This window comes from Cyclopterus lumpus, chromosome 1 (assembly GCF_009769545.1).
Source record: "Cyclopterus lumpus isolate fCycLum1 chromosome 1, fCycLum1.pri, whole genome shotgun sequence".
In the NCBI taxonomy this organism is placed as follows: Eukaryota; Metazoa; Chordata; class Actinopteri; order Perciformes; family Cyclopteridae; genus Cyclopterus; species Cyclopterus lumpus.
In genome coordinates this window covers 7,302,594-7,328,777 of record NC_046966.1, presented here as the reverse complement: position 1 = coordinate 7,328,777, position 26,184 = coordinate 7,302,594, and the positions used below count along the sequence as shown (strand labels likewise).

Genomic DNA, 26,184 nt, shown 5'->3' with positions numbered 1-26,184 from the left:
ATCTTCTGAGCACATACTTTGAGTTTCCTATAGTTCCTGATAAAAAAAAGCAGTTGGCACAGGAGGGGTGACATTTCGTAACCTCAGACCCACTATAACGTTCATATGTTTTACAGTTCAAAGATTCCATTGTTGATGTGATGCTTAATGAGACCAAGTTTCAGCTTTCTCTCATGGCATAATTTTAAAAAGGGAGGTTATGAATATATTTACAGTAGAAGGACAGCCATTATAGATCGTTCATTCACTCAGGTTCACTTTGAGAAGAAATGTACAACACAGATGTAATCTTCTCCCAGAGTACTTGCATTACAGGGGCTCTTTTCACAGCCATACACAGGAGCGATAACCTCGTCAAGTGTGTGTGTTGGCATGCAAGCATTGTTTTAACGAATCTGAAATTAGAACTATTCTTCAGCCAAAACTTTTCAAATCATACAAGAGGCGAGGAAGTCAAATGCATTTGTCAATTTATTTCATTTAAGGCATTTTTTAAATATATATTAGCCTTAAAATATTGGCATCAATATGACATAATTGGTTTGATAATACACTGTTAGGGTATCATACTAAATCTAAAATATGCATGGAAACATTCAGAGGCTAATGTGCCAATAGAAACCCCCCTCAGCTGTGCAAAGCATAGCACCAAACATAGTACAGTAAGAGCTACAACATGAACCACCACCAACTATTAATAAAGTGTAAAATCAGAGATAAATTATACATCAACCAAGCTATCATAGAGAATGGTACAACATTTCTACCAACGTGCGTTTAATCTCTGATGAACTGAAAATGTCTGTTTTGTTTGTGTTGGATTTGAGCAAAATTGGTTGAGGTAATAACATGAAATGATGACAGAGGAAAAGCCGACAGTACAAATGCAGATCTATGCTGACAACAACAAATGTGAAGCATCAAACATTCCCGAAAAGACCCATATGTGTGCAAAACAAGCATAAAATGTCCAGTGTTTTCCCCCAAAAATGGTACAGCAACGGCACGTAAACCTCAACCACAAATAAAACCTAAATTGCAATGGCTTGTTACAAGCTTAATACATAATATACCCATCAAGTAGAAAAATAGACAGTGAAAGTGAGCAGTGTTTTTCTAAGGCTTGACACATACTTTTCTAAGTTGAAATAGATCTTTTGGCCAAATATAATTTTATTTTATGGAAAGTAGAAATAAGGCTATTAGACGAGTGTCAATGGCTAAATCCTCTTTAAAAAAGTCTTACTTGTTAGCTTTCATGTTGGTTTGTTTTTTAAACTCTATCTGCATGTTGACTGTGGTCGTTGTATTATTTCCCTCTTGGCCCTCCTCCGTTCACTCAGCTGCAGGCTCAGGTGTTTCAGTCTTCACCTCCACATCCTCATCGCTGTCCAGGCCAGAGCGATTTATGACACGTCGCATATTGAAAGGCACGTCCCCACGTCTTTAAAACAAATAAATAATGGATCAAACAAAGTCGGGTGCTGCACAAATACTTAATACAAGTAGAGAAGATGAGACAGTATTGATGAATGTATTGCAAAAGGTAATGCAGCCACAAAAGGCTTTATGGAACTTTTTTCACACAAGCAGCTGTACTCTTAAGACTTGTAAACAGACCTTACAGAAACTTAATGCAGCTCCGTTTTCGATTTACCCATCCCCGGCACGCAATGCAGGCTTTCTAGTTAACATTTGCAGTCTCAGCTATTCCGAATGCAAAATCACAAAAGGGATTGATGAAAGTAATTTAACCATAACTCTGCACAGCACAAATATAAATAGGAAAAGTAGTTACATAAGAATGGGAAAATCTATTACAATTTAACATATTTCACCACATGTAATAAACCCCACATAGGAGATGAATTGGGACTGAACTGCTGCAGCCGAAATGTCCAAGATGCAACTCCGATGATGGGGATCACATACACATGCTGTGCATTCCAAAGAAAAATAAATACTCAAAGCAATGCTCAAAAGGTGTAATAACAGTGGAAATAAACACTTTTAATAATTATTTAATTAACTGTAACGCAAAGAACCCACCTTCTGTGAAACAATGAATGAGAGAACTATCGCACCCCATTGAACAAAATGATGCAAGATGTTAAAGGGCAACCCAGGAAATTTGACAGAAAATGGGTAAAACTTAGAGGGGGGAGTTGTCTCTATAGAAAGATATATATTTATATTTGAACTGAAGCTATGATGGAATATTGATATTAATGGCAAGTTGAGAGGATGTATGCGTGTGCGGGGGAAGGGATGAGGCAATGTTTTAATAATGAATGTATTGACACATGATAAAAACATTATAGGGGCCTCTACCTGAGCTTGCTCTTCAGAGTGCTGACTTCCCGGTTCATAGCGTCTGTCGATTCAGTGGCATCATCCAGCTCCCTCTGTAGCTTTCTACGTTGGGCGTTGGATCGTGTCACCTCCTCCTCCGCCTCCTCTAGCTGACGCTTCAGCTGGCGCATCCGGCTGTTCGTCTTCTCCGCCTGCAGAGACATGGCTCACTTAATGAGGAGGAACAAGTGCCAAAGACGGTACGAGCAACTTTTCAAGTAGGAAAACATTCTATGCAACGAGACTCCTCTGTCCTCCATTCAACATCTAAAAATGTAAAAGTAAAAAAAAAAAAATAGATTAGTGATGAGGCTTACCTGGTCTTTAAATTGGTCTGTGTTGCGTCTCTCGTCATCAACCTGCAGCAGCACCTCTTTCAGCTTCTTCTCCGTGCGCCTGGTCAACCTGGAGGCCTGCTGGCGCTCCCTGAATCGAGTAGGAAAAGCAGTGAGGATGCAGTACAGGGCTTTATTGATTTAATACAAAATAAAAAATGTCTGTACTAAATCACGAGTACACAGAACCAATTCCTGAAACTTTTAGCATCCAGGGATTTTTTTTTTTGTAACACCAAAATAAAATAGCTACAAAGTGCAGCATCAAAAAGGTTCACGCAGAAATGGAGCCGTCATGACAATTATTGCGGTCAGTCAGGAAACTTCGACTCACTTTGACTCCATGTCGAGCTGTTCTTCCAGCTGAGCGTTCTTGGCCTCCAGGGTGGTGATGGAGGATTTATACTTGGACTTGATGGCTCCCTCGAGCTCCTGCAGCTTCATTTTCAGCTCCTTATTCTGGCGATCCAGCTGGGAGCGAGCCCCCTCAAGCCGCTGGGAGCCGCTGCGTTCTTCAGCCAGCTCCGTGGTCAGCTGCTCGGTCTAATGTCAGAAACATGCAGTGGAGAAGCATTGTCAATACTTCAGTACTCCTGGGTATTCCTTTTTACGTAGGCATTTAGGAGCCATAATAGACCAACTTGGTCTTGATCTGCCAACCTTGTGACAAGCAGCTCTACCCCCTGAGCCACAGCCACCCATGTGAACACAATCCTTCCGTTTACACTGAACACTGAATGTTTTCTCCTACTTGCAAACATAAAGATAAAATGAACAGCTCATATGATCAACATCTCTGCGATGCTGTGTGTCCGTACCTGCAGTGTGGATCGCTTCAGACGATCGTTGACCATCTCGGTGTTGAGCTGCTCTTCCTCCATTTCCTCCTCTAGCTGGGCGATACGAGCCTCCAGCCTCCTCTTCTCATCTGCCAGCAGAGAACTGGGAACGAGTGTGGAAGAGGAGCGACAGTATGAATGATTTCCTTCATTGTTGTGAAATGTGGATGATTCACATTTATCTATATCTTTGGGTGCATTTTATGTGTTTTTATTTCAATACTATCTCTTGGTTCATACTTCTTGACGTTGCTGCTTCCAACCTCTTCCTGGAGCTCGTCTCTCTCGCTCTGAACCTGTCTCTTGACTCTCTCTGCAGTGGCGAGATCCTGGAGGAAGCAGACAAATAGTTCAAAGCCAATACTGAAGATGCTGTTGGGACTGTTACCTGGAAGCAATGGTGCAATTCGAGCTAGTTTGACTACATACAATGAACAAAAAACAAGTAAAAGCGATCCCGTTCCACGGAAATCCATTGAAGGCAGTGCACCGACAAACTTCTCGTACGCTAATATGAAAACGACGTACATTTATTGACATCACTCAAACAGCTAAAGCCCATTCTAAAGTTGACAAGCTCAAAGATCAGTAAAATGTTTTTCTAAAGATGTATTTGACAGTCAATTCATAATAGCCTAGTATGCAGGATGGCCTTTTAATTAGATTTAACTTCCTTTTGCCAATGTAAACATACTACACACTAAAACATGGTTAGATTCACATAATTAGGACACTGGGACAGTAATATAAAAAAAAATACAACCAGGAGTAATAGTAACAATACTAATAATTGTTATTAAATTATCCCAATTGTATAGATGTTTAAGTTTTATTTTTGCATATGCACCATCCTATTATATACCTCATCTATAATATCTGGTTGAGTCTAAGTAACTGTCCAAACCATGTACTTTCCAGGTGTCCCGTCATACCTCCTGGAAGTGCAGGGCGTCTGCCTCCATGGCCTTGAGCTTCCTCTCGGTCTCCTTGGCTCCGTTGACAACTTCGTCTCTGGACAAACGCAGATCGTCCAGCTCTCTCATCTGCTCTTTCATTAAAGCCTAGAGAGGAGACGGCATCATTATGAGGGATTCACTAATCAGTGGTTGACAGGACTGCCTACTCACTTTAAAGTGGCACGTGCTCACAAAAGGACCAAACTAATTTTTTTAATTCATGTTACTGGTATGTCCCCATGTATAACTGACCACATGGGATTAAAGATGATATTTCATTCTATGAGTTTATAAAAAGCCTGTAGGGTGTGATTTATTGACAAATGTGTAATTAGCATCAGAAAACTTGCAATAAAATGGTTTTCCAGCATTAGTCTGTGTATTATGAGACTTGCCAACTCATTTGGAAGTGAATTTGTCTTTGTGCCCGTTCATGTACTAGTGATTACATTTTGGACCATTAGCAAAGCCAATCTTTGGCAATAGTTTGCTTGTGCGAGCGCATGGAGGCATCTTTTACCTGGAGTTTTTTCAGCTGTTTCAGGGCCTCGTCGCGGCCCTTGTTGGCAGCATCGATGTGGACCTCAAGCTCTCCCAGGTCCAGCTCCAGTTTCTTCTTGGACGAGAGGGCCTGAGAACGCTGCTTGCGTTCATCTTCCAGCTCCATCTCCATCTCACGCACCTGAAGAGGAAATAATAAATCTTTATTCTCGATTTTCTCAGTAAAACTAACATTTTCTTGCAAGCAAATGTATCAGAAATTGAATTTGATATATAACTGTACAATGCTTTGTGGGGGGGAAAAAAAAAGAAGTGTTTAGTGTATTGTTTTCGTACCTGTTTAACCAGCTGTTTCCTCCTCTCCTCTCCCTGCTCGTCTCTGGCCTGCAGGTCTCGGTCAAACTGGGCCTTCATGGCCTGCATATTGACCTCCAGACGCAGTTTGGCGTCCTCTGTGGCCTGCAGCTCGTCCTCCAGCTCCTCCAGCTGAACTCTCATCTCCTCCAGCTGCTGATCCATGGCACGCTTTGACCTCTCCAGCTCGTGAACCTGCAAACAGGGAGGTTGCATTGTCTCATAATCAAGCAATGCTGCCAATGATTATGAGCAATAATCTGCTCTTATTTTAACCACAGAGCAATGATGCAATCTTTTTAGCTTTTTAGTTTCCATGGTTGACATTTTTAGCCCAAACCCATTATTCCAGCTCTCCGTGCACCAAAAGATGTGTTTTTTCTCTTACACTCTTGCCGACATCATCCTTTGATGAGACCAAGTCTTCCATCTCAGCTTTGAACATCTTATTGGCCCGGTCTAGCTCGTCTTTAAGGTCCGACATGGTCTCCAACTCGCGGGCCAGTGTCAGTGCTCTTGTTTCCTTCTCTCGGGCCTCGGCCTCAGCCTTGTCACGCTCCTCTGCGTACTGAGTAGAAATAGTTTTCTCTTCGGCGAGCATCTAGGGAGAGGAGACCAGGAGAGGCAGTTACTTCCCCCTAAAATCATCAACAGTGCATTCAAAACTATTTGAGATGAATGATCCAACGTTTTCAGATTTGTGTTTTCTATACAACATGACACTTTGTGTATAATTGTATCCGTTGCTTGAGTTTTGCTTTTTCTTATTTGTGCGCAACTTTTTAAATGCAGACATCTTGACCAGGTCTTCCATTCAAAATAGGTGACAAAACATACGTGGTTAAATTAAATATAATCTTATAACCCTCTCAACTTTCAAAAGGAAAATATGCAGCATTTTGGTGAATGATTACTTGGTTTTGCCCTGAGCACAAAATACACGGTTGACATGATACCTGGTCAAACTTCCTCTGCTTCTTCTCCAGGTTGGAGACGATCTGCCTCAGGTGGTCTTGGTCAACTATGAGGTCATCCAGCTCCTGCTGTAAACGGGTTTTTGTCTTGTCTAGTTTGTCGTAAAGTGCCGTCTTCTCCTCCAGCTGCTGCATCACGCCTTCCAACTCCCTCTGTGATCGCTTGCGGCCCTCCTCTGCCCCCTCCACAGACAAGGTCTCATTTTCCAGCTTCTTCTTCATGTCTGCCAGCTGAAGACGTGGAAGAAAAGAGGGCATCAGAAGGACAAGAAAAATGTGTGAAAGTTCGGGGACATTGTGGACTACGGGAGGGATGTCCTTCTCCATCACAGATTTGAGGCCAGTCTGAAATCAACTCTTGAATGATAAAGATCTGGGTACAATCACAGTACAATTTAAATAACTGCTGATGTGTGCGATGTGAAGCATAGACCAGGGCTTTGTTTAAGTGCACAGATGGAGCATGACACTGTGCACCGACCTGGGTCTGCAGAGTGGTGATCTGCTTCTCTACGTTCTTCTTGCCCTCTTCCTCTTCCTCCAGCATCTCCCGCAGGTTGTTCTGTTCGTCCTCCATCTGCCTCAGACGGGTGGAGAGGGAGAGTTTTTGACGAGTCTCCTCTTGGAGCAACTCCTGGTGGTAAGAGAAGGGAAAAGACAAACGTTAGAAAAATAGTTTTTTGTCTATATTAGTTATCATAGTAAACGTGCACTATTAAAAGCTGAATTAGCTCTAGACAGTGCTTATTATCAGTAAAGACCAGAAGAAAGAAATTAGTCTTTTTTTCTATAATTTTAGATTTACAGACATTGGGGATATAAATATCCTTGCTCACACTGAATCTAAAGAAATGTGTTAAGTAAATACATACTGCAAGAGATTAGGGATGCAAAGAGACATTATTGGATATTTAGTTTGCTCCAAGAATGGCTTTAGAACAGTTCAAAAACTAAAAGAAAAGAAATATATATGTGGACATTAATAATAAATAAATCGACTTCTTGTTTCAGACAAGAGTGCATTTGACAAAATAACCATGCATTTGTGTTTGTACCTGTGCATCCTGCAGCTGAGACTCTGTACTAGAAAGGTCTTTGCTGGATTTGATGTTCTTGCCGTCTGCTTCACTCAGGAGGCCGTTTACATTTTCTAGCTCCAACTAGACACCAGAGAGAAAGAAAATGAGTAACTTAAATTAGCCGCTCAACCCATCCTACTTACTTCGCATTCACTCAGTCTTTAAATACCGTACCTGCATCTTGGCCATCTTGTCGGACACATCCTGCCTCTGTCGTTCACTTTCGCTGAATTTGACCTGCAGTTCTTGGACCTGGGATTCGGCCTTCTTGCGACGTTGTTCAGAGTCTCCTTTGCCTTGTGTCAGAGTCTGCATCTCGATCTGCATCTCGTTCCATTCGCTCTCCAGAGCCTGCTTGGCTTTCTCCACAGACACCTTGTTCTGCAGCACACATGAAGCATGCGATTGTTGTTATTCAGATGTTTGTCAAGCATTGACCACCAAGTTCAGTCTTGCACACACACACACAACCTTGCAGAGAACTTCGATTCTACCATTGTTTGATTTCACTGCCGTCTTTGACATTTTTTTATTCAACAACTCCATCGCTGCACCAAGAAGTAGATCCAGGTCCAGTGTGCGTGTGCACAGGGGTTTCTATTTGGTTACATTGATGTTTTGTTTTTCTTTGCCATGTGGTTGGCTGTACGCTTGTGTTGTTTCAGGTACCCATGTTCTTGCCTAGACAGTATTTTAATATTTTGCCTTTATATGTAGAGTACTTTGAGTTTACCTGTAATGAAATGTGCTACATAAAAAAGACTGCCATTGCCATTACCCTCTTGGCCTGTTCCAGCTGTTCATTGAGCTCTTCAAAAGTCTGGTTGTGCTTTTGTCTCATGTCAGCCATCTGCTGCTCGTGGATCTTGGCCTCGTCCTCCAGATTCTTCTTCAGAGAGGTGACCTCCACCTCCCGCTTGGACCTAGAGAGACAGAATGAGGAAGTGAATATAGAAACAACGAGAAGTGAGGAGAGAACAGAAGCGAAACAAATACAATTTATACATTTGCACAATCATGTTGCCATCGGAGCCTTCCACGTGACGATCTGTCCATCGAACACTTTTAAAACACCACACCTCTGGCAGTAAGACAACGTAGTTTTGACCGTTACCTGAGCTCCTGCTGTGCTGCGGTGGAGTCCAAAGTGTCCTCCAGTTCCGTCTTGAGGGCCTCCAGCTCCTCTCCCAGGTCCCTGCGGTGTTTCTCAGCCTTGGTTCGCGCCTGCCTCTCCAGCTCCAGATCCTCCTGCAGCTCGGAGATCTGAGCCTCCAGCTCCCTGATCTTCTTCTGGGCCATGTTCTTGGCTGCAGCCTCCTCCTCGATCCTGAAGGTGAGATAACGAGGAATGAGATTGACAAGCAGGTACTCCCGTGTGTTAGTTCTCACTTCTCGCTGTTAAGCAATCCTCGAATGGTAGTCCTCCCTAGAACTCTCTCGGTGCAAAGCCGAAGAGGCGGCATGTGGGAGGACGACTAACAGAGCTCAGCACCATGAGATTTGTGATGCGACTGGCTGGCCTGCACTACCACGCAGGCAGAACTCCTCCTCAACCCCTGCATGCAGCAGAGAACCGCTAGGAAAAGTAAAACACCTCCACAACAACCAAGCCTACAACTTGAACAGATTTACTGTTTTCAAAGCAGGGTAAGAACAGTGTAAATGTGAACGTAAAGCTACTGACTGGTCCTGAGACAGTTGGTAAAATATGTCAGAATGATGTGCAGCAAGAATACAAAAATACTCTGCTTTTCGACGGATATGGTCTCTAACATGAGGGGAAAAAAGGACATTGTGGCTGACCATCCCACAGTGAAAAACATCACGCACACGGAAAGCTATGATATTGTGAAGCAACAGTCTGAAGTTCTGATGCAAGACTTGTTAAACAGTCAGCTCTGTCAATGCTGAGGTGTTTATCAGTGGCCCTCTTCCACCAGTCGGAGGAGGAGATGAAAGGTACTGCAGGCTGTTTGAACTGAACAGATGGCTGTCAACTGCATGTACTGACCATTCAGTAAATTCTTACAGTTTTTAGCTTTTCTGGAAGCGCAGACATATTTTTAAAGGCAAATGGAGTTTGCCTGAACAAGTCAGGGGTAAAACTGTTTACCTCTAATTTTTCTTCCTGCGGCACCCGTCTGTTCCCACTGCCAAGGACAGGCGACAAGGAGTCTAAACAAGAGATAACCACCCAGCATCGTCGTAGAGACCTCACCGAAAGGATGCACCCCCCCTGCCTAAGGAGAGCCAAGAGGAGGAGTCTCCAACCTCACCATAAAGGATTGATCCCCCCCCCCCCCTTACCGGCACCTACTTCCACCCCCATACTCCATCCAGGCCCCCCTCCTCCCCCCACCTGGAGTTCACTGAATTCATGAAAGCGCTGGTCACTGCTGGAACCAGATTCACTCACCGCCGCACTCCCATTTTCCCTCCTAAAATCCCTCAACGTCCACCCCCAGCTCAACCTCCGCCACTGGCTCCAACTCCTCAGCCAGTTGCACAATCCGCAAAGGTAAAGCACAAAGCCCCTGCCCCTCCCCCGCCTTCACGACGGCTCCATAACCATCCTCTATCTCTCCTACAGGATTAAGGCTTTAATGGATATCTTTTAGGTCCAGACTACGAGGCTAGTGAGACCACGAATTCTCTTCAGGAACAGTCAGGGCCCTGTTTGAAGCGAGCCTTCTCCATTCCTGTCTTGATTTATAGAAAAGGAAATATGAGGCTGCGAAGAAACATTAGTAAGCCTGCAAATTTCTTTTAGAATAAACTGTTTTGCTGTCTTCCAGTCCGGCTTTCATCAGCACCACAGTACTGAAACTGCTCATTAAGGTTTTCAATGACATCCACTTAAACACAGACAGTGGCAGAACTTCAGTCTAAGTATTACTAGATGTCAGTGCTGCATTTAACACGGTTGATCATGACATACTAGACAGACTAAAAGTCTAGTTGGACTCTGGCGCAGCACTTAACTGGTTTGAATCCTACTTGAAGGACCGACAATACTTTGTGTCTGTAGCTAATTACACATCAGAGCTGACTAGCATGACATGCGGTGTTCCCCAAGGTTCAATACTGGGGCCTCGTCTGTTCAACATCTACATGCTCCCACTGGCTCAGATTATGAAAAACAACAAAGTGTGTTATCATAATTATGCAGACGACACAAATCAACATACCTACATCACCAGGGACTATAATCCCATACAAGGGCTGGCTAAATGTATTGAAGAAAAACAACTGGATGTGCCAGAATGTTCTTCAATTAAATAAAGATAAAACAGAAGTAATTGTTTTTGGTCCCAAGGACGAACGATTGAAAGTCAGCGCTCAGCTCAAAACCACAAACCAAGCCAGAAATCCATCTGTAGTTATGATTCAGACCTTAACCTGAACAAAATCAGCCTACTATCACCTGAAGAATATATCAAGGATTAGAGGACTTGTGTCTCAACAGGATTTAGAGAAACTTGTCCATGCATTTATCTTCAGTAGACTCACTACTGTAACGGTTCGTTCACAGGTCTCTGTAAAAAGTCAGAAAGCTGCAGCTCGAGTCTTCACTAAGACCAGGAAAGTGGATCACATCACTCCACTTCTGAGGTCTTTACTTTTTTAATTTACTTTAAAATCCTGCTGCTGGTTCATAAAGCACTGAATGGTTTAGGGCCTAAAAACATTTGTGATCTGCTGCTACCTTATGGACCACCCCGACCCCTCAGGTCGTCTGGGACTGGTCTACTTTCTGTTCCAAGAGTCAGAACTAAACATGAAGCAGCGTTCAGTTCTTCTGCGCCACATATCTGGAACATATCTGAAAGCTGCAGGTCTGCAGAGACCTTCAGAGACACTCAGCTCCATAACATCCAGATAGAAGACTTTTCTGTTTGTTGTTGCCTTTAATTGAACCAGATTCAAGGATATCAATCAATTTCTGCATCTCACTACTGCATTCAATTTCTTGCTTTAATGTTTTAATGAATGTGAATTGTTTTTAAATCTTGTTTTCTTTTGCATTATGCAAAATGGTTTTATGTGAAGCACTTTGAATTGCCTTGTTGAAATGTGCTATACAAATAAGCTTGCTTTGCAAGAACATTCACACAGGCTGCGTCTAAACCTTTAAAAATGTATTTATTTTTCTTAAACCTGGACAGTGCAGCGAGGAGTTCCTCCTCCTTCTTCGCCAGTTGAGCTCGGAGTTCATCAATCTGAGCCTGCAGGTCTGCCATCTGGTCACTGAGCTCACTGGAGTCTCCCTCAAGTTTACGACGGTTCTTGTCCAACTCCTGACGCACCTTTTCCTCTTTTCTTAGACGATCTGTGAGAGAGAAGACCGAAACCCACATTTTCAGTCACAATTAAATAGTTTTTGGTGCAACACATCCGATTACAGGCTCTCGCAATTAAGAGACATCATTTTTTTATTAGCCAGCGCAATGCGCTACACTAAGAGAGCTTGATTGTGTTCACATAGCTGTGATATTTGTTTGGGTGGTGTGAGAGGGGGAAGTTTATTTTTTTATTCCATTTTACTTTTCTTCCCTCTGCCATAAAATGGGAATGTGATGCTAAGAATAAAAGAAAGAAAAGCATATATTTTAACAAAAGGAATAAAATAGTATCCCAAACAAATATATTTATGGCACAGATACTTGCCCTCCAAATCTGTGATCATTGCTTCGTGTTTGTTCTTGAGTTTCTGCAGGCTCTTGGACTTCTCTTCCTCCTCGGTCAAGTTGGTGGTGTACTCAGAGATCCTCTCCTCCATAAGTTTCTTCTCCTGAGGTTATACAAAAAGAAATAAATAAAAAAGGTGTAACTGGTATTTAATTATTTAGGCAGCATTGTTCTGCTACGTTAACACGTATGAGACCTTGTTGAGCTTGTTGTTCTGGTCATCCAGCACCATGACGTCCTCCTCTAGCTTCTTCAGCTTGGCGTCCGTGGTGACCTTCTCCATCTGGAGTTTCTGTCTGGATGCTTCCTCCTCGTCCAGTTGCTGCTCCAGGTCCTGGATGAACAACGTAAACAATTTGAAATATTGAAGCGTTTTTTCCCCCCAATCACATCTCACATTCTCTATCTCGCAAGACTTCACTGACCGTGATGTTCTGCTGCATCTTTTTTCTCTCTGTGTGCAGCCCGGTGACCCGCTCTTCTTCCTCCTCCAGGCGAGACTCCAGGTCATGTAAGATCTCCTCCAGCTCCTGCTTCCTGGTGGAAAGACGGGATCTCATCTCCTCAGCCTCCGCACACAGCTCAGTCTCTGCCTGGAGCTGCTCTTGAAGAGCCAACTTCTCAGCATTCAGCTAGCAGCGGAAAAAAGAGACTTTATAATTACATCTCAGTGCTGCATCATTCTGAATTAAGAAGACTCAAGAGTTAATGAAGATCCACTAATTAATCAAGCCACGTTAACAATTAAAATAAGGCAGACCACAGCTTATGCTTCCTCTGGGTTCTTCATGGAGACTCCTACCTGTTGCTGCTTAGACTCAAATTCTTGAAGCTGCTGCTGAGCCTGCAGTTGTCTCTCCTTCACTTTGTCCAGTTCCTCTTCTTTGGCCAGCATCTCCTCCTCCTGCCGAGTCACTTGCAGCAGAGGTTTCACCTGGAAAAAAAAAGACGTTATTAGAACATATGGAGATGTTTCTCAGGGTAGATGAAATGGTACCCTCGTGAGAAACTGAATACTTTGAACGGAAATCTGTAGATTAGCATTTTCTTAGCTACTATTAGTGCAGCTACAGTACAATAAAAAGGTTAGTGATCAATAGATGCCCGATTAAATTATAAAGATGAACTAAAAGTCTGCAGAGTTAATCACAACAGGACTTTTGGCTCTTTTGTTGAAATACCAAAAACGTTTTAATCTGGATACTCTTATTTTTCTTAACCCCGACCTTCAGCACTGTTCAACTACTGCTGCATTATTGGGTTGTCTAGTAACAAGCAGCGTCATTAAGCTCTTACCTTGGTGAAAAGCCTCCACCACTGCCAGTTCTTGAGTTTCAGGTAAGCAACACAGTTCCTCTGGATAACTTTCATGGCCGTCAGCTGCTGCTGTCTCTTGGTAAAGGCTCTGAAGTAAGAAACAAAACAAGTCACATATTTGCCATCTTGTCTAGAAGTGTATTCTGTTAATTGTATTCATTCAACTACGTTTCTTGATCAAATATGTTCAGTGTCAATCCTTCATACTTGCGGGCCACATATCCTCTGCACCAGGCCTGGAAGCTGATGATCACATCCGTGATCTTTATGTCTCTCTCCTCCTCCAGGTGAGCCAGGACTCCGGCTCTGAAGAACACTTTACTTTGGCCGACGCGGAACAGGTTTGGGTCGAGCTCCAGAGCATTGATCTGACATTAAGACGACATGAAGAGACTCAGTGACAAGCCCTAAACCTCGAAATAGACAACAATGAGCCATTTCTTCCGATTTATTTTTCTTACCATGAGCACACAGGCTTGCTTGCCATCCATAAAGCCCTTTGGGATGGCGTTTGGAGTGAGGATTTCATACCTGAGAGACAGACCAGTAGAATTAAATTACAGTATTAAAGTAGTTTGACTAACTTTTTTGGTCTTTATTTTTAATATTCGTCCTACTTTGGAACTTGAAGATTAGACCAGGACTGGGCTTTTAATCGTGTGTGTAAAATATAGAGTATGTCAGGTATGAGTTTTGTTTGTCACCTCTGTCTGAACTCCTGGAAGACGATACGGTTGGGGAAGCCCTGTCTGCAGATGCGAATCCCCTCTAGGACTCCATTACACCTCAGCTGGTCCAGAACCAGGTGAGGCTCCAGTTTACCAGCCTGAAGAAGAAACAAAAACATAATTTTTATTTCGTCATCTGAATAAAGTGTCAGATTTGCCATGGTCACAGATTTTTGCAAATCTGACATCGGGCTGTATAAACAAATCCGGCTTGTCCAATAAACCATGTGTCAGGACTTTAATGAGTAATGGTGGATTCCCACATGTCAAATGAGGCAGAAGACTGCATTAACCTCTAATTATGTTCTTCTTCGTTGTACATCGGTACTTCATTGTAGTGAACGTTCCTTCACTTATACCACCAGTGTCGTTCTTTGTTCTGTACCTTCTTCTCGTGGTTGGGGATGATGCAGCGGACGAAGTTGGGGTTGGTGTTCCTGAGCGTGGCCATGAGGTTACTCAGCTGCTCCTTGTACAGCTGGCCCACAGTGCGGAACATGCCCTTCCGGGTTCTGGATGCACCGTGAATCGAGTCCGACATTCCTGCCACCTTATCCAGGCCGACGATGCGGTCCACTGCCAGGACACGGAGGACAACAATGTTGTCGGTGTGTTTCATGACGCTGACATATCTAAACTAGGTCATGTCCAATGCACACTTGCGTTTAGAAAAATGAAATTAATTTTCTGCACAATGTCACCACAAAGTTTGTTGGAAATGCCCGAGAATTTCCAGTCATGGATCTTCAACGGGCAACAAATGTTGCATCTCCAATAAGTTTTGCATCAACAAGATTTTGGATAAATTCAGTTACTTACTGTCTTTCCACAGCTCAGCAGTGAACTTGTCTGTAGACTGATTGAACAAAGAGGCCACGCACTCATTCAGAGGGTCCATGTTCTTCATCAGCCACGCGTTTGCTTTGTAGTCCACCTGCACTAGAAGAAACGTGTTTATAATGAAGGGCTGCACAGTTTAGGTCATCAGACTATTGTTTTTGAGTTAATGAAGCGTGATGTGCCGTTTTATTCTGAAGCACAGAATGTTTTTATGAGGTTGAATTTGTTTACAAATTCAATGTCTATGCTGTGCAAATGGTGGCCCAGCTTTGTGTACCCAGAAATGGAACAGAGAAATATGTTGTCGCCATCTAGTGGTTGAAAACAAGAACAATTGTCAGCTGCTTTTACTTCAATTGTGTATTAAAAAAAAAGGGAACTAATGTATTTTTTTAATAGGACAGATTTAAATACTAGTTCAACTGCAGATTAAGATTGTTCAAATACAAGTATGTTTATATGAGCTCCCTCCACAAAATCAAAATCCTCCTTTCATGTTAGTCCACCAATAATAGAACACTTTCACAAACTCAACAATATATAAACCAAGTGATCATTGACCTTTCCAGCATAGTGTATAATGCAGAAATCAACGTCGTCCTTGAGTTTCTTGGGTTTCTGGAACTTGGGGTTTGTCCCCTGCTCCTGAACCACCTTCTCCACAAAGCTCTTGTCTGTGGCTTTAGGGAACCAGCACTCCTCATCCAGCAGAGCCAGGACGCCTGGAGGACCGGCCTGTGATGAACGAAGGCAAAAACAAACACACGTCAGTCAGTCTGCAGTTCAAACAATCACATGTCTCAGAGTTTGTGTTACACAAATATATTTTGTAGTACTGTCAGGGTTATCTGCACGAGTCTTGGGGCGGAATAATAACCGGGAGAAGTCTTACAGGTTTTTCAATGAGGTCGATGCAGGGCTGCAGGTCGAGGCCGAAGTCGATGAAACTCCACTCGATGCCCTCCCTCTGGTACTCCTCCTGCTCCAGGATGAACATGGTGTGGTTGAAGAGCTGCTGCAGCTTCTCGTTGGTGTAGTTGATGCACAGCTGTTCAAATGAGTTCAACTGCAAGGGAGAATAAGAAAAAAACATTACTTGAACGGCCGATAATTAAAAATCTGCAACTTTCTTCAGAAGCTCAACCAGCACAGGACAACCCCACAGGTGCTTTTAGTCAGTCTGCCTGTTGTCCATTCATTTCTATGAGGAATTTGTGATTGACTTCTGGTTGTGAATTGAACCCACATCGTTTAATCAAATTGAACTTTGACACGCCTCTATAGCATGCAGCATTAAACAGTATTGCCAGAGTGGCCAAGCCCCATCAGAGTGCTCCGCCTGATCCCAGAACGAGAGTTACAATGCATAACTATCAATCTATCAAGCACTGAACAACTCACCTCAAAGATCTCAAATCCAGCAATATCAAGGATGCCAATGAAGGAGGCTCCCTGTCTCTTGGTCTTGTCCAGGGCCTTATTGATCCTCAAGACCAGCCAGCGGAACATCCTCTCATAAGAGGCTTTGGCCAGAGCCTCAATAGCAAACTCAGCCTGCTCCTGGGTCTGTGCCTTCTGGACGTAGTCCCTGCCAACCTGCAAAAACAAATACTCCAACGTAATACTAATACTAAAGTATAAAATGTTGTGACGTTGCATCCTTAAACTGACAGACAAGAAAGGTGAACATTTGCATCAAGCAATTATGATAATTTCAAGAATATGGTTAACATTTATATGATCAAATATCAAAGAAACAAATCATGTATTCATTGCCATGCAGACCTTGATTCTGGGAGACAGGATGGCTCGTGTGAAGTCGGTCACGTTGATGCTCAGCAGGTGACACACTTTCTGGGCAGCTGGGGGTGAAACAGGGAGTTCACATTGGAGGATGTGATGGTGGATGTTTGATGAATTGGGAAGGTTTACGAAAATGAGACGGACAGCATGCGTGCGTCTGTGTAAACGAGCGTACCAGTGTCGTCGGGCATGGAGGCCTGGTCAGAGTGACGCTCCTTCTTGAAGCTCATGTTCCCCAGCTGCAGCACGGCCGACATCACCTTCAACAGACCTGATCGAGACAGAAGAGGTCACGGTGTGCAGCAGAAGAAACAATCGCATGATGAAGATTAGGAGTCACCCTACCACACGTTTGACAATCTCACCCTATTCAAAAATAATTTAGATTCAATAAATTAGAAAACACCCATAGAAACTCATTAAGATTTTTTAAAACAAACTCTTTAAAAGTTGACAAAACTTGGTTTTGCATTCAGGAATGTCACTCAAGTTGTTCTAAATAAAAAGACAATGTTACTAGAATTTAAAACATCCACGTCAATAAATAAGTCCATGAAAAACAAACCGGCGACTGCTTTGATGAGCAATAATGCCAACATTTTGCTGGTATCATTCAAATGAGTATGTATCCTTGAGCTCGAACAAATGTTTGAAATGCATTTTCATCCTCATAAAACATATGCAAAGCTGATCTTTTAAAATATAATTTTAAATCCTGCATTGTTTACATTCATGTTTAGTAGCTTGCAGTCTACTGTGTGTGTGTGTGTGTGTGTGTGTGTGTGTGTGTGTGTGTCCTTGTGCACGTAATAAACAAACAGGGCATCCAAACAAACCTCACAGGAAACATTTGATAATTAAAATAAATCCTTGGTCACAGCCCTATAAACAAGTTTAAAAAACCAAGATGATCAGGTACCAGTTCTTTCCTCTTCTGGGATGCTCATGATCTGAAAGGCGTCCATGGTCTCCGTGAACAGCTCCGTGTCCTGCTGGCCAGGTAACGTCACGTTTCCATTGGACAGGAAGCGGTACTTGCTGTAATCCTCCAGACACAACTCAGCTAAACAGGGAAAAAGGGGAGAGAACCATTTATGAAGAATTTACCATTTTAAGACGAGAGAAATCGGTATGTTTTCATGTGGCTTGAATGCATCCAACTTCTGCACCGTTGTATTACAGACACTAATAACTGAATTGAGAGATGCGAAGCTCAGTTTTCAATATTGGTCGAATAAATCAGCTACTTTCCGTGCATCTCTCAGTTGTGTAATAAATGTCTTGGCTCATGAACTCTTGAGTTCAGTAAACATCAATGATATAGCCCAGTTGGACAGATTCACGTTGGAATAAAATGTCTCACAGCGCAGCTTGTCTCCCGCTCCAGTCAGCATGTAGTAAAAGATGTGGAAGCTCCTCTCATCTTTAGCTTGTCGGACGGCCCGAGACTTCTCCAGCAGATCTGGTTACATTTCAGTCAAGGACAAACATGCAAACGGAGCAGGACAAGAGCAACTTTAAATGGATAGAAGCACATATTTATTTTTGTACCTTGTGGCCATGTCTTGGAGAGGATTCAGACGGGATAAGTCTGCATTTGACTGGAATTTACTGACATTATCACTCGGAAATTATGTCAAGGCTCTGGGCAGCTACTTAAGTCAAAATTAGGCATTTTGATATTTAATATTGTAAATACTATTATATTTATGTCTATACGAAACTCAAAGTACTCTTGCTCTGGTGCAAAAGGGTCTCCATGCCGTGAAGCGAGATGAGCCTGCTGAACTTTCATCTATAATTGCCAACGCAGCCTCCGTAATTCTCCACCAGAAACATACCCCAAAAAAGCGACAGATTTTTAAAAAAAAGGATGCATGTTTCGATGTTGGCTCCAACGATGTATCCGTTGACATCAAAGTTGATCCTGATGAATTTTCCCTACAATAAAAAAAACAAGGTAAAACATTTCAAAAAGGCCCCATTTTCACAGTCAGCTTCCAACTCTGAGGGACAGAGCTCTACATGAACACAAAATAATTTGCCAAAGTTTCAAAGACTTGTGTACATGTTGGCTCTTCCCACTGGTTTGTAGTGGGCGTTGTAGTTTAACCAAAAGCCAACAATATCTAATGCAGATTATTTAGATTGTTCCTTAGACATGAACGTTATGTTATTTAGAAAAGCCATTAAGTTTTCAGAGGCTTCGAGTCGTCTTCTTACAAATCTTGAAGAGTTGTCGTTCTTGACGGTCTTCGCGTTGCCGAAGGCCTCCAGGATGGGGTTTGCTTGCAGCAGCTGTTTCTCTAGTTCCCCCTGACAGAAAGCACACAGTCTCAAAAACTAGACAGCAGTAACTTATTTATCTCGACTCTAAGCTGCAAATCGGTCAGGCAAGCGCAGCTTAAAAATCGTGCATTTACTTGCAGCCTGCAATGTCTTCTAAAGAACAAACAATTCAGGCGGTGTTTTAAAAAGAACCACCTCCGGGGATGTCATTCCCAAATCAACCACAAGCGAATACTGAATCCTGCACATTCCAACACACATACAAGCAAGCCCACTAAACAAAAAAAACTCTGTAAAAACATCCCTGTTCATGCAGGCACAAACAAGCCGGTTAGCCAAGATCCCCAAAAAGAGATGCAGGAGTGCACCAAAACAACTTTAAAAAGGATACAAACTACAGCACAATTAATCAAATCTGGACCGAACAGATTGAGAATAATACTGGGACAGTGTCAGCCAATACAGCTTTAAAACTCCAGGCACACACACACACTGAGGTGTATTCCAGCATTTGGGACAAATCTCAGAAGGCTCAACTACTCTGCTGTGTCGTCTTTTTATCCTCTAATCCCACAGCAGACTATTTATAATGGATGGAAAACTTATTTTTCAACAAACTTTTGATCTCCTACCTAAAGCTTATGAGGGGTTCGATGAGAATATTGATACCACTTTCATACCCATATGCTAAATATGAAGCAAAAGCCGAAAGCTAGTTAGCTTAGCATAAAGATTGAAAACTGGGGAGAAAACCCAGATAAAACCAATACAACATTTCCTGTTAGTAGAGAAGTGCATAAAGAGTCAGACACCATGCGTATGGAGCCAGAGAGATGAACTCACATGTGATAAAACTGCATTGCCCTGTGGAAGAGGTGAAAAAGGACAGAGTTCAACACATTTGATACCAACTTCAGCAAAAACATTACACATCTGCAGAGTCGCCTGATGTACCATGAAGTAGTGATATATCAACCATTTCTTGTGAAACAACATACATATAAAGAATACGAGTGCAAGCGGACACATTCACATGCGTTTCACTTTTACACCGAGAGGTGAGGCGGGCACGTCGAGGCCTGAAAGAGGAATGCACAGTAATTGCTAGACTGCTTCATAGAGATGGACCCACGCGGATATCAGGGGAAGAACAGGACGAAAAAAACAACAAAAAACAACAAGGGTTTCCATCCAGGTCTTTCAAAACCTTCAGATTAGCCATCAGGAGAGAATCAGGAAGAGACGAGGGAACAAAAAGAAAAACAGTTGTTACTGACCTGGTCTTTCTTGGACTTGAAAGATGAGGCAACGTGGGCAAGATACTGAATGACTTTCTTGGTATTTTCGGTTTTCCCTGCTCCTGATTCCCCACTGCAGAGAAAGAAAGATTTAAAAACACACAATATTGCTCAAACAGAAGTCTGAACATCCAGATCAGGCATTAAAAGAGACACATTACACAAGAATAAAGACATAAATACAACTCCGGTTGAGCGGTTATATTTCTCATCGCCTGCACAAATACAAAATAACTGCTTCCAAGGTCAAGAACGAACTATGAACATATTTATTTTACCAAACACAGAAAATCAGCAAGTGCTGATAAGAGCCTGATAACTTCAACATCTACAATGCAATTATAACATGGCAAATTTAATCCGCTATAATATAATAATCATACGATGTTGTGAAAAGAAATTAAATGATGCTAAGGGTGAGGATTTTTGTGTTAAGAAAAATGTAGCTCCATTACACTGAGTTTAAGTCGTAAAGGAACAAAAAAATTCAAGCGTGATCCTACAATCAACAGGCATCTGTATGAATCAGTGCCAAAAAGGAATAAAAGGAAAAATGTTATTGTGAAGATACAAAGAGGACCTACGTGCAGAGGATGGACTGGTCCTCACGATCTGAGGGGAAGAGACAGAGGAAAAAGTCCTGACATTACAGACAAAACACAGGCAGCACAAGTGACGCCCAGTAATAATACGACATGCAATTGTTTAACAGTTTCTGTGGTTGATGAATACATCGATGAATAGATTCTCTGGATCCAGCTACTCAAATGTGAAGGTTTGTTTTCATCATTGTGAATTTAAAATCTTTGTGTTTTTGCCTGAGGGTCAAAGAGGCACCCTGGCTTATTTATACTGGAGCTGACACACTGTTTAACAAATGCAACTGTGGTACCCTGCATCATGCTCCTGTAGGCCGTGTCTGTGATGGCGTAGATGTGAGGGGGCATCTCGTGTCTCTTCTTGCCCTTGTACATGTTCACTATGTCGTCGGTGTAGATGGGCAGGTACTTGTACGGGTTGACCACCACACAGAAGAGACCAGAGTACGTCTGGGTAAGACAGAAGATAGTTGTTGTCAGAGGGGAGTGTTAATGCAACCTGGCACTTCAATAAACAACTGCCATTAAGAGGAGACCCGTTACATGAGAATGTCCACCCAAACTCACATAGATGAGTCCGGAGTAGTATCTCTCCTTGAGGTTGTGTAGCACTGAGGCCTCGTTCAGGCAGGTGAGCTCCGCCATGTCCTCCACCTTGCTGAACTTGGGTGGGTTCATCTTCTGGATGTCATCCTTGCTTACCTTCACCTGAGATGTACAGAGAAAAGACACCCGTCAGAAGGATGTCCTGAACCAGACTACAATTGCGGAAGAATTTGTACATTTTGAAATGAAGATATGGGTTATTTACCTAGTCAACAACTTAAGAAACAAACAAAATTTAGACTCAAGGAGAAATCCTCCACTTTTACCTTCTTGCCAGAGTCGCTGAGCTCCACCATGCACTCCTCTCCCTGCTCCTCCTTGACAGAGCCGGCCTCAAAGCCCAGCTTCTCAGAGGGGACCCACACCAGCTTCTTGGTGGCCCAGTCGGCCTGGGCCAGAGGGGCGCTGGTCCCACTGCGGTCCCCATATAGGAACTGGTCTGCGTCCGCCATGGTAGCTTTAGGAGAGAGAAAGAGAACATTTCAAACTATGAAGCTATTTTTGTAGAGTCTGACCTGAAGAAGAGCTGGAATCAAAAAAGGTAAAATTGATACTTCACTGTGATTATTATTGTTGTTTTAGTGTAGATGGCTTCACCGTGTGAACTTAATATTTCGGTATGAAGGACTTGACATTCTTCACAGTGAGCCAAATTCAGATACTCTACCATTTTGCATTCATATGCATTAATCAATGCATTAAAACCATGGAAAAGACAGCAGGATGTAGGTCATGGGGATTCTGCAATATGACGACATTGCCAGAAGGTGTGTGTGTGTCGAAGTAATTAAGTGGCAGTTTCCAAATATGGTGGAAAGAATAAATGCCCTACTTTACTTTGTAGTAATTTGTTGCCAATATTCTTATGGGCGTGGCCAACAAGCCTCAACACAAACGACTTTGAGTGTTGAATTTTGTGTTCCTACAAAGTTTTATGGTACTAAACCAACAAAATGGTGCAAAAACATAATGATAAATTAACATGGTCATAACTCAGTCATCATTGTTGCACATGAAGCTTTTATTATTGGGCTTCATACTTTCATTAACACTTTTTACACCAATTTGAACCGAGGTGTGCGAGTGAGCGGATGTGAACTCTTCCAGGTAATGAAATGAACGGTTCAGGAGGTATAGCACAGGTTTGGGCACATTACAACCACAGCAGCCATCTTCATGTTTCGCTGTATTATTATGACCATGCAACGTTTTTACCCATGACCTATACTCCTAACTGTGCACCAAAGTGCTTTGAAACAAACGGATGTAGAGAGGATGGGTAAAAGTCACTGTAGTCAAAGTCAAATATTTAATTGAAACATAATAGCTGATCAACTGAGCTCCATCGTGACTAACGCTCCACAATTTTACCCGTCCGTCCTTCATTACCTGTCTGACCCACATTCCTTCCTCACCAGGTCATTAAACACAGAATTCCACAAATTCTCGACTGCTTCTCCCACTCCTCATTGTTATTCTTCTCCCTCTCTAGACCCACTTTCCGCCACATACATGTGCAGATATTACATATTCGGCATCAGGAGAGTGAGGCTGGCTCAGAGCATTTAAAGCCTCCAGTGGGAGTTGTGGAAAGGGGCTGGTGGAGTTCGGTTGAGGGAGACTTTGGACTCAAGAGGGAGGCAAGGGAGGAATGTCAGGAGCAAGTCTGGACACAGACAGAAATGTTATTCTGCACCGACCACACCCTGAAGACAACTCACCACAAAATTAAGATAAAGTCCACTACCTCCATTCTGCCTTCAGTAATTTGTAACCAGTTTCATATTTACAAGATAATCCCCATGCATCATCTCATTTTCAAGAGGGTCATTAGGTTTCATCAAATTCATGCAAGAAAAAAAACATTTCATGAAAATAAAATATTTTGTAATATTACAATAAACATCGGCGTAGGTAAAATAGGTCAACAGTCGAGTGACTGTTTTTCTAGACATTGTAAAGAAAAACAATGTCCAGGCCTTCAGCCATCTAGCCCAAAAACACAACATCTTATAATCTGTCCACCCTATATCCTTAGACCCTCGGTTGGGATAAGCAACCCCCCCCCCGCAAATTATTTTTAATGGCCAAAAAATGTGCAACACTATTCCCCAGGGGATTAAAACCAAGTAAAGACTTTTCTCTTGTCAATCAAAAGCTGATATTAGTCATACAACTATAAATGTTTCTATGAATGTTTGCACAGCAGCAGCTGCCTCCTCTCAGGTAGAGGATGAATCATGACAAAAACATCCGAGCACGTGTGTGTATACGTGTGTGTTTATAGAGCGAGGGATAAAGGGATCAGTGCGCAAGGTGTCATCCGTGTCTCTCTTAAGTTAATTATGTGCTCAGACTCTTCAACGTCAGTGGGGGAGGAGGACCAGGAACGCAGTTACATTTCTTCTGGTTTTATCATGCAGCACCAAAATCAAAACTGCCGCAGGTCAGACAACGCTAAGAGCATTCCCATATCTACCAAAAGGGAACCAGGTCCTGAATGCATCATCAATACTCAAAACCATTGGCACATGATGACCACACAGAAGACGTGTGACATTCACACGGATGCAGCTTCACCGTTAAAGCTCTGCATGGGCCAACTTCCTCAGGAAGTTGCACACACACACACACACTCTACCTCTGCACAGTCTGACACTCTGTGGTTCACGATAACAAGACGAACTACGTCAATCTTCACGTCCACGCTTCGGTGTCGATTCTTGTCATTCAGAGGATCCACTGCTTCCCCAACCTCAGGGTGAGGAGGTCCGCCTTAACGTCTGACTGGGAGGGTTTCTTGCCAAGACAATTAAACCATGTTTGGAGCGACAGGATCGCCTGGTTAACCTCGCCACTCCTATTGTCTGTGTGGGCCTCGTTTAATCCGCCTCTCCTGTGATCTCATTGTGCACGTTCTCAGCAGCGTCTTCAGTCTCCGGCTCTCTCCTGTTCTAGGCTGCAAGTCAATCCCTGCTTTATCTGGACTTCCATGGCGCTCACCCAACAGTGAGCACGAGCCCGGCCATCGGCAGCCCGGCTGCTGGTCCCAGGCCGATGGGTTGACAACGTTGTGGCACTGACACATTAGGGGATTAGTCGAAGTGAGCGAGGAGCTGTTTCTTAAATGGACAGGTACATCAGCAGCTCTGTGTGCAAGCTGAAGATGTGAAACGGGTGGGAAAAAAAAGTTGAGGCAAAAGGTTTCAGCGCAACAAGATGTCAGTATTGGGTTTTAAAAAAGGTGACGAGAGCAGAAGTGGGGAATTGCGGCAGAGCCATCTCATTTCCGGGCTGAACGAAAAGGGGAAGCCTACATTTTGATCTGCAAACTATTTTCACAAGTAATGAGTAGAAATATGGCCCCAGCTGAAGCCGTCTTGGCAGACATAACTCCTCACCGTCAACACAAAACCAAGTCCTCTTTTGTGTCAAATGTGTATCCTGAGGGGAAAAATGCAGCAGCAGCGTGTGCACTCAATTGCATGAGAAAGCAAAAGAAAATCATATTAGCAGTCACCTGACAAACTAAATAAACATGACAGAAGCCTACACAGAGAATACCTGAGATGAAAAAAATCATGTTCCTTCAACATCCTGTTTTTCCTGTCAAGTTGCCACTGCCCACACAATTATCATAATCTCCTTGTAAAAACTAATAATTAAACCACTCCTACATTTGAAGATAAAAAAAAAGGTTTTTTTATTTCAGGCGAAACGAACAGCATTTATTTCACCTTTAACTAAACGGCGTTCAGCAACCCGTTTGATTGGAAAGCGATGTTTGTATATTCCCTATGAATTTGATATTATTGCTCATACTGGGGGCTCGTTCGTCCTGCAAGCATCAGAAAGAGAAGCGATAACTTAGTCCGCTGTGGGTTCATATGTCACAACAGCCTCGACTCAGTAAAAGCACCAGAGAGGTTTGAATAGCCCAATGACCAAAATAAATATACATTTTCACAGACTACCAGGTGATATACCAGGTGATAAATGCCTGATGAAAACACCTGGGCATTTTGATCAAAACGAACATATTTCTACTCGTTCTCAAACTTTAAATCTATTCTGTTTCCCTCTTCACATACAACGGTTCATGCTGCTAAACATGTGCACTAGCTACTACAGCCGTAGCTCATAGGAAGGCCCACCTGCTGAAGAAGACTCAGTTAACAGCACCCAGCTCGCCATACAAATTAACAATAACGACAACACACCTGTTTTTCAATGGCGGGCACTGAGTGTGAACTCGGGTCGTCTGTTCCTGTCCGTGTTTGCAGCAGCAAAGTCCTGCTCGAAGACACTTTCTCCACTAAAAAGAAGAAGCTTGTCTTCTGACGCGTCTCTCCGCTCTCATGTGGTCCAGCTGCTCGGGTGTGTCTCTGCGAGGACGGACGAGCTGCACCTTTAATCCGCCCAGTTTAGTTTTCGCAGGTAAATTGAAACGCTCCGCCCGTTTGCGATGCGTTCAAGAGCTCGACGTGAAACCCCGGAGGTATGAGATGTCACTGCAAAGTATGTCAAAAAAAAAAAAAGTAGATGCGTTGTTTTCTTGTCTCAGGTGCCGCTTTGCAAACTAAACGGCTCGAGAGGCGCAATGTAAAGATGGGCTAAAGGTGTGC

The 26,184-nt window shown here is 42.9% G+C and overlaps 1 protein-coding gene across 1 annotated transcript; it reads right to left on the bottom strand.

The window, feature by feature from the left end:
- Nucleotides 1-453: 453 nt before the first annotated feature.
- On the bottom strand, nt 454-26,184 carry LOC117735279 (myosin-9-like). Its single transcript, XM_034539844.1, has 43 exons — nt 25,780-26,184; nt 21,826-22,016; nt 21,521-21,661; nt 21,247-21,403; nt 20,939-20,966; nt 20,334-20,427; nt 19,900-19,920; nt 18,991-19,083; nt 18,645-18,708; nt 18,131-18,229; nt 17,687-17,830; nt 16,943-17,038; nt 16,750-16,826; nt 16,366-16,560; nt 15,857-16,030; nt 15,526-15,699; nt 14,944-15,058; nt 14,510-14,700; nt 14,101-14,222; nt 13,858-13,927; nt 13,604-13,764; nt 13,376-13,484; nt 12,882-13,013; nt 12,505-12,711; nt 12,276-12,413; nt 12,059-12,182; nt 11,549-11,720; nt 8,505-8,717; nt 8,169-8,313; nt 7,565-7,771; nt 7,367-7,471; nt 6,793-6,945; nt 6,294-6,542; nt 5,726-5,938; nt 5,320-5,532; nt 5,003-5,164; nt 4,459-4,587; nt 3,767-3,855; nt 3,506-3,629; nt 3,022-3,230; nt 2,670-2,778; nt 2,332-2,504; nt 454-1,444 (listed from the first exon to the last, which is right to left on the bottom strand). The coding sequence occupies exons 2-43, from the start codon at nt 22,009-22,011 to the stop codon at nt 1,336-1,338; spliced, it is 5,886 nt and encodes a 1,961-aa protein (XP_034395735.1). The 5' UTR covers nt 22,012-22,016; nt 25,780-26,184; the 3' UTR covers nt 454-1,335.

Coding starts and splice junctions, on each gene's coding strand:
- LOC117735279 (XM_034539844.1), bottom strand. CDS start 22,011: ATGGCGGACGCAGACCAGTTCCTATATGGGGACCGCAGTGGGACCAGC. Junction 13,928..14,100: donor TTCCAGGAGTTCAGACAGAG/GTGACAAACAAA, acceptor TCTGTCTCTCAG/GTATGAAATCCTCACTCCAA. Junction 1,445..2,331: donor ACTCTGAAGAGCAAGCTCAG/GTAGAGGCCCCT, acceptor TTTGTTTTAAAG/ACGTGGGGACGTGCCTTTCA.